The 8,678-nt window shown below is 54.4% G+C and overlaps 1 protein-coding gene across 1 annotated transcript; it reads right to left on the minus strand.

Annotated features, from left to right (window-relative positions):
- Positions 1-5,574: 5,574 nt before the first annotated feature.
- GPR35 (G protein-coupled receptor 35) lies at positions 5,575-6,492 on the minus strand. Its single transcript, XM_007943405.2, has one exon. The coding sequence runs from the start codon at positions 6,490-6,492 to the stop codon at positions 5,575-5,577; it is 918 nt and encodes a 305-aa protein (XP_007941596.2).
- Between the last annotated feature and the right edge of the window lie 2,186 nt (positions 6,493-8,678).

The following is an 8,678-nucleotide window of genomic DNA, read 5'->3' on the forward strand; positions in this document are numbered from 1 at the left end:
TGTCAGCAGCAGGGGTTGGGGTGCAGGTGCCTGGCCCCCTCTGTGGAAGGCTCAGAGGGTCACCCCCTCCAGAACGCCCCAGTCACAGTGTGACTGCTCCCTCTGCCGTGCTGCTTCACCTGCAGGGTATGGGGCATCCCAAGGGCACCCCCCGAGCCCTGGCGTGCAGTCCTCCACCTCAGATCCGGCCTCCAGGACCTACGGTGCAGTGGAGGCATCCAGCCTGAGAGGGGGGCTTGCAGCTCGGCCACGCTGGGACAGGACCATCGCCCCACACTTGGAGCAGGCACTGAGGTAGCAGGCGTGAGGGGGTTGGGCACCCAGAGGTGAACCTGAACCCCTCGGAGGGCATTTTCCAGCCAGAGACAACACCAGCAATGAGGCCGGTGCGCGGGCGCCGGGCCATGTGCTGCAGTGTGGCAGGGCTCTAGAAGTGTCCTGAGACATGCTCAGTTCCCAGGTCCATGTGGCCAGGAGACATCTCCAGCCCCTTCCCCGCCTTCCTTGTGCAGCAGGGGCTGGAAGCCGGAGAACTACATTTCCCAGACCTCCCTGCTGTTGAGGCAATGGATGCAGTTTAGATTGTGCCACCAGGAGGCACTCTGCCTCTGGGGTGGGGTCTGGGAGGCTGACCCCTGGGGTCTGTGGGGTATTTGCACCATTTCTGTGCTATTATATAGATTGTCAAGGGAGCTCTGGTGGCTAGTGCCTAAGGTACTTGACTGCTAACCAGAAGGCTGGTGGTTCAAACTCACAAGCCACTCCTCAGAAGGAAGGTTGGGCAATCTACTTCCATAGAGATACTGCCTGGGAAACCCAAGGAGGGGTTGCTGTGAGTTGAATCGACTTGACAACAGTGAGTTTCGTTTGGTTTTGTGGTTTATGTAGATTGTCACTCTGGGGACGTGGGCAACCTGATGGTGGCAGAAGTTTCCGGAAGCGCTGACTTATGGCTGGACTCAGCATTCACCACCTCCTCCTTTTGGAGAGGTGGGGCAGCCCTGGTGTTCTCCCGCTGGGTCCCAGCCCCTGGCTGACAGCTGCATTGCCCTGACTTGGAGGCTGGGCATGGGCTGTTGGGCCTCCCCTTTCCCAGACCTTCCCACAGCTTCTCAAGCATCAAAGTTCTCGCCTCTTATTCTGTTTGAAAGGAGCTCTGGTGGTGGAGTGGGTAAGGCACTTGGCTGCTAACCAAAAGGTTGGTGGTTCAAACCCACCAGACACTCCTTGGGAGAAAGATGAGGCAATCAGCTTCCATAAAGATGTACAGCCTTGGAAATCCAATGGGGGTCACTATTAGTCAAAGTTGACTAGAAGGCGGTGAGTTTGGGAGTTTGGTATTCTGCTTGAAGAAGTGCTGGTGGTGCAGTGGTTAAAGCCCTTGGCTGCTAACCGTATGGTCAGCAGTCTGCTGGAAAAAGATGCAGCAGTACACTTCCATAAAGATCAAAAAACCAAACTCACTGCGGTCGAGTCGGACCTGACTCATAGCCACCCCTCCTTGGGTTTCTGAGGCAGTATCACTACAGAAGTAGATTGCCCAACCTTCCTTCCGAGGAGTGGCAGGTGGGTTTGAACCGCCAGCCTTCTGTTTAGTAGTCAGATGACTTAGGCACTGTGCTACCAGAGTCCCCCATAAAGATGACAGCCTTGGAGACCCTGTGGGGCAGTTGCACTCTGTCCTCCAGGGGCGCTGTGGGTCAGGATGGACTCCAGGGCAGTGGGTGTGGTTTGGGCTTTGCTTCTGTGAAGACTGACAGCCTTGGACACCCTGTGGGCAGTTCCACTCTGTCCTCTAGGGGCTCTGTGGGTCAGAATGGACTCCATGGCAGTGGGTGTGGTTTGGGCGTTGCTTCCGTAAAGACTGACAGCCTTGGAGACCCTGTGGGCAGTTGCACTCTGTCCTCCAGGGGCCCTCTGAGTTGACATGTTGACAGTTGTGGGTTTGGTTTGGTTTTTCAGATCTGCTTGAGATGCAGAGAAGTGTGTTTCCTTGGTTACCTCCCCACCTCCCGCACAGACACCAGGCACAGGGGAAGGTGGCAGTGGGGCCACACTGAGAACAGGAGATTGAGGGGCACTCTGCCTGCTTGTCCACACTGCAGCCCCCTTCCTCAAGAAGCCCCTCCCCCAGAGCATCTGCAGCCAAGATGAAGCCCCCAGCAGGGAACAAGAGACTGTGGGCCTTCCACGGGGGGAGAGGGGCCAGGACACAGGAAGAGCCAATGGGAGAACCTGGGGAGGACGGAAGCAGCAGAGTGGGCTTGAGACAGACTGTAACTGGTGTCCTCGGAGACACGCGGGGAGACAGCGCGTCTGGGAGGGAGGCAGGACGCTCTCTGCAAGAGGTAATTACCAAAAGCCACCACGGAGCTCTTGAAACGACACGGCCACAGAAACTCCAGCACTGTATTCCAGGTGAATACAGACTCCATGGGACACAGAGGCTTAGGACCAAAAGCTCAAGCAGAAAAGAATAGCAGATAAAGTGACTTCATCAAAATTAAATACTCCCCACAGCATAAAGCTCCGTCATCAAGACAGGACAGAGGCAACACACAGACTGGGAGAATAGATTCACCCACTGAGTATCTGACAGGGCTCTGGTCTTCAGTCCTATAAACAACTCTCGCAGCTCAGCAATAAAAACACACCCACAGCCCAATCACAGAATGAGCCAAGGGAAGGGCGCTCGCTGTTCCATGAGGGATCTGCAATGAATGTCACAAAACAAAATGCCTGCTAATCGTTGGAGGAAATCCCATTTGCTCTGCACACCCCGCCCTATCCACAACACAGTAAATAAACTTAAAAAATAGTCTTGCTTCTTAGATTTATAATAAATAAAGTAAAACAAGTTTATTATATTTCTCTGCAAGTTTTGAAATCAAATGAGAGCTCTCTGTTGCTTGAATGTGTGTTTATACTAAAAACAATGGACATGGACTGGAGAAGATAGTTCTCCAAAGACTGCAAATGGCCAGAAAGCACACAAGAAGATGCTAATGCTGTCGGCGGCGGTTAGAGAGCTGTGGGTCCAAACCAGGGCCGCCGCCCCACGGGGAGAGCCATTACCAAAGCTGGAGAGTGCCAAGTGGTGCTGAGAACGGGGGGAAACCGCACCACTGATGGGAACGGGAGACGGCTCAGCCACTCGCTGTCCCTCAGAAAGAAAACATAAAACTTATACTATGACCCAGCAGTCCAGCCCCAGGCATATGCTCACACTTAAAAAATAAAAAAAAAAAAAATGCATTGCCTTAGAGTCAGAGCCAACTCATAGTGACCCTTTCTTGAGCTTCTGAGGTGGTATCACTACGGAAGTAGATTGCCCAACGTTCCTTCCGAGGAGTGGCTGGTGGGTTTGAACCGCCAGCCCTCTGGTTAGCAGTCAAGTGCCTTAGGAACTATGCCATCAGACTTAAAAGCAGGCTGCAAACTGATAAGGTACACACCCATGTTTACTGTAGTCCCGTTCACACCAATAGGCAAAAACAACCAAGCTGCCAACCACTGATGAACAGATAAGTGCAACCTGATGTGAAACACATTGGGATGGTGCTCTTCAGCTACAGACAGAAGTGAGGGTCTGACTGACTGACAGCCGACAAAACTTGGAAACATTTTGATGCATGAAAGCAGCTGGACACAAAGGCTACATAGTGTCAGTGTGGACACAGCACATCAGAGACTGCAGACTGGTGACAGTGCGAAGCCGAGAACAGACAACCGCTCAGTGGGTTTTATTTGGGGTTGAGGAAAATGCCAAGGAACTGTCTGCTCAGAAATGACAAATTTCATGTTACGTGGATTTCACCTCACTAAACAAATGTACTCGATGGCACATAACAACAACAACAACAAAACAAATGTAAAATAATTAAAAGGGCAGGGCAGCAGGAAATGAAAAATAAGAGAAATAGAGGCCAGTCCCAGAGCTTCCAGCGCCGTGTCACAGGTGTCCTGGGTGGAGGAGAGAGAGAGGACCCACGTCCTCAGTCGGGGGGGACTCACCACGTGCCCAGCCGCACAGCTGAGCAGGAAGCTGTCCTGAGGAGCCTTGCTGTGACATGTCAGTTCTCCAAAGATGAGGGAGAGATCCCACAAGGTCTCAGAACGTGGGAAACCAACATACAAAAGTTAGGAATCAAAATGCCCGGGGCTCCCCAGCACAGTGCCAGAGCCCAGCGGCCTCACTACCAGGACATGGGGGGGGGTGCAGACCCCACTGGTGACACTGTCGGGGGAGGGGGACACCAATATGTGCTGCGTGTCAGAAGAAATTTATTAGTTTGTAAAGTTATCCGTCATTCCAACAACGAAACCATTTCTCGTAAGCCCAGCTTCCGTGTCCCAACAGACCTGCAGGCTCGCACTCTGTGCCAAGTGGTTATGGGAACCGTCGAACGCACTCCGATCAGAGCTGTCACTATCGCCCAATTACGTTGATGCTCAGACCAGTGCTGCCGGCTGCTCTTGCTACACTCACACACTGTTTGTGGCTGCCGGCGTTTTCATAGTGGTTGATTTTGTCCAGTGTTCTAGGATTTTAGCTACAGTCTTGTGGTAATCAGTATCCATGAACCCACATCGGTAACTGTTTTGAGAATGGAGAAGTCATTAGAGGGGAAGGAGAAAAATCCGAAAGGCTCTGGCTAGGTGGCTAACAACATTGTGACTAGTGATGTCCTCATTCCGTGTGGAACTTCTGTGGTTCCTGCCCACATCATCTGAGAAACGGTGGATTTAAGCACTTTACTACTCCGTCCATCACACATGACCCTGTGATTCAGAGTGACAGTAAACATCCTCAATGATTCTGCACAGTTGGGGGTTCAAGTCTACCCAGAGGTGCCTCGGAGTTTCCTGGTGATCCGGCCCTGAGACCCTGTGGAGCACAGCTCTGCCCCAGCGCTCGGGGCGGCCACCAGGAGCCAGGCCCGATGCCCCGACACCTGCTCAACTCGGGCGGCCACCAGGAGCCAGGCCCGATGCCCCGACACCTGCTCAACTCGGGCGGCCACCAGGAGCCAGGCCCGATGCCCCGACACCTGCTCAACGCTGTGCTCCACCCCCAGCCTGTGGCCAGAAGCAGCTCCATCCTGAGCCGCCCTGGGCCAGTGGGTCCTTTGTAGAATCCCAGGTTCCCCATGGCTGGGGGATAGGGCAGGAGGGGGGTGGGAAAAGGGCACAGGGAGGCCCTCAAGGGAGGGCCCCGGAGGCCTCTGGGAAAGGGCCCCTTGCCCTCCCAGCCTGGCTCACCTCCACCCCCTCCAGGAGCCTCATCTTATGCATGGAGCTTTCATCTCTGCCCTCAGAGGGGTGGCAGCTGCCAACCGCCCACGCCCAGCTGACACGCCCGGTGCCCCAGATGCGCCCAGCCAGGGCGTCTAAGTGTGCAGCCCCCTGAGCCCCGGGGCCCAGCCCCATCCCCCTGCCCTCATCCCTGTTCCTGTCACATCCCAAGAGGGGGGGTGCTGCTACTTGGACTCGCCAGAGGTTCTGGGGCTTCTGGCTGCTGGCCACAGGGCCTACCAGCAGCACCTTGCAGAGGCCTGCCCCAGGGTGCCTCCCCTAGCTGAGGGTCATACACACGGAGTCCTGGTTTTTAGGGGCCTTGAGCCTGGGGGCCACGGCACGGGCCTCCTGGAACTCCTTGGCCATGTAGTAGTAGCAGATGGCATCCAGGCAACAGTTGGCATCTGAGAGCCTAGCGGTGAGATGCAGGGAGAAGGTGAGCATGTGCTTCCAGGCACAGCTCTGCAAGACCACGGCAAAGAAGACCGTCAGCACCACATGCAGTGGCAGGAAGCAGACGACGAACACGGCCAGGTTCGCCCAGACCATGCGGGTGGCCTTCTGGGTGGCCTCCACCTCGGCTGAGTCAGCCACTGGCCTCCGGGCCAGGCCGGCCACCACCTGCAGGGTGCAGAAGACCAGCACGGCGAGCGGCAGGTAGAAGCCGAGCAGCGAGAAGACCATGGTGGTGTGCTGCCGGGTGTGGGTGGTGAAGCAGAAGCCACCCTCCTGCACGTCCAGGGCCCAGCGGGCTGCCAGGGAGCCGCCCACCACCAGCCAGAGCACTGCGCACACAGCTACTGCCTGGCGTGGTGAGCGGAGCCCCCGGGCCCACAGCGGGTGCCGCACAGCTAGGTAGCGGTCCACGGCAATGGCCATAATCAGGCTGATGCTCATGTACCTGTTGAGCAGGTAGATGCTCTGGGAGAGGTCGCACAGCAGCATGTCTGAGTCCCGATGCCGCAGGCTGTGCAGCAGGAAGGGCAAGGCACAGAGCAAGCACAGGTCAGCGGCCGCCAGGTTGACCATGTAGACGCGTGTCTCTGTCCATCGCGGCAAGCGGCAGCACAGCACCCAGAGAGCCAGGCTGTTCAGCACCAGGCCCAGCAGCAGCAGCGTGCTGGTGTAGGCCAAGGTCAAGGGGCTGACCCAGGGCGGCCAGGCCGAGTGGCTGTGGTTGCAGGATTCATTCATGGTGCTGAGGCTGTGGAGAGGAGAGAGGAGGAGGGGTCAGTGGGCAGGCATCCCCACTCCACTGTCATGGCCCAGACCGCCCTGCCCATAGAAAGCACACCCAAGGGCCCAGCCCTGCCCCCTGGACCAGTGGGGAAACCAAGGCATTCTGATACACTGGTGCCCAGAGGTCTGAGGTTGGTCAGACATTTGGGATTTGGCATTTGGACTCACCCTGCTCCACCTCCCACCAGTGGCAAAGCTCAGTGTCTCCACCGTGAGGGGCCTGGCCAGACACACAGGGTTGCTGAGAAATTTGGAAGGATTCCTGCTGCGTTTCTCTCAGTCCAGTTCCACAGTGACACCTTATCAGGCTCCTGCAGTGTGATGGATCACGTTTATATGGCCATTCTCACTACGTTCTTGTAACTCCCACCAAAAGACTGGGTGGGACTATGAAAATGAGATGCCTATGGCCCACCAAGGGGATTGGGCAGCTTTCTCATAATGCAAGTAAGGTGTGTGGCACCTTTGTAGGGGTGAGACCAAGCACAGATGGTGTATGGAACCTTAATGTGGGGATTGGTCAGGTTTGCCGTCTCGCTAGGCTTAAAATGAGCCACCCCAGAGGCAGAAAGGGGGACTGGATGACCACCAAGAAGAAGAACCGGGAGTGTAGTGTGTCCTTTAGACCTGGGATCCCTGGGCTGAGAACTTCCTAGACCCAGGAGATGGGGAGCTGTAACACGGAGACTTGAAGAAGTAGTGGCAAGGGATGCAAATGTCTCAGTCACAACCAAACACCTGAGGGAACAAGTCACTGGGCCTGGGGGTTCAGGGAACACTTAGATCAACGGGCATAACACAGTCCACAAATACAATGTTCTACATCTCACTTTGATGAGTAGCAGCTGGGGTCTTAAAAGCTTGTGAGTAGCCATCTACGGTGCAACTATTGGTCTCTCCCTGACCACAGGAAAGAAGAGTGAAGAAAACCAAAGATGCATGAAAACAATGAGTCCAGGAGACCAGTGGACCATGCAGTCCTCAGCCTATATGACCATGAGACCAGAAGAACTAGATGGTGCCCGGCTATCACTGTCAACCACTGGGAAGGAATCAGTGCAGGAGATCCTGCATAGAGTGGGAGAGCGATGTAGAACAAAACTCAAAATCATACAAAAGATCAGGTTTGCTGGTCTGATAGAGCCTGGTGAGACCCCTGAGACTATGGCCCCTAGTTACCATTCAGGTCTGGAACTGAACTCACTCCTGTGGCTTCCAGCCAAACAATAGACAGGCACATGAGCTGAACATTTGCATCAGGTAAATACACTCCTTAGAATGAGCAATCATAGAACAGCAGGGCAGCGTGTGCACAGGGAGACAGCCCAGGGGGCAGGAGTGCGTGGGAGGGAAGGACACAGGGAAGAGGTAACCATGGGGAGGAGGTGGGGAGAGAACTGTTACACTGTGGGAAATTGCAGTCAATGTCATAAAACAAAATATGTATGAACTGCTGTATGGAAAATGAATTTGCTCTGAAACCTTCACTAAATCACAATAGAAAATTAAAAAAGAAAGAAAGAAAGAAAAGCTTGTGAGTGGTCATAAGGTGCACTAATTGGTCTCTCCCTGACCACAGCAAAGAAGAGTGAAGAGAAACCAAAGATGCATGGAAACAATTCTCCCAAAGGACTAATACAAAAAACAAAACTCACTGCCATCAAGTCAATTCTGATTCATAGAGACCCCATTGTGTTTCTAAGGCTGTAAATCTTTATGGAAGCAGACTGCCTCATCTTTCTTCCAAGGAACGGCTGGTGGGTATGAAGCACTGACATTCAGGTTAGCAGACAAGTGACTTAAGCACTACACCACCAGCCCTCCTTAAAGGACTAGTGGGGCACGTGGAACCCAGCCTGCATGACCCCGAGACCAGAAGGACTAGATGGTGCCTGGCCACTCCTGCTGGCCGCTCTGAAAGGGATTCAGTAGGAGGCCTTGGATAATGCAGATGGTGGGGAGGCGGAACGTGGAACAGAACTCAAAATCATAAACATGACCAGGCTCACTGCTCTGAGGAAGACTGGTGGAACCCACCAGAAGACTGTGGCCCGTAGACACCCTTCAAGCTAGCAACTGAACTTAATTCCTGTGACTTACTGGCAGCCAAACCACAGACAAGTCGATAAGGTGAACAGTAA

The sequence above is a fragment of the Orycteropus afer genome, unplaced genomic scaffold, assembly GCF_000298275.1.
Source record: "Orycteropus afer afer isolate SDZICR_OR568_19922 unplaced genomic scaffold, OryAfe1.0 scaffold00006, whole genome shotgun sequence".
Taxonomy (NCBI): domain Eukaryota; kingdom Metazoa; phylum Chordata; class Mammalia; order Tubulidentata; family Orycteropodidae; genus Orycteropus; species Orycteropus afer.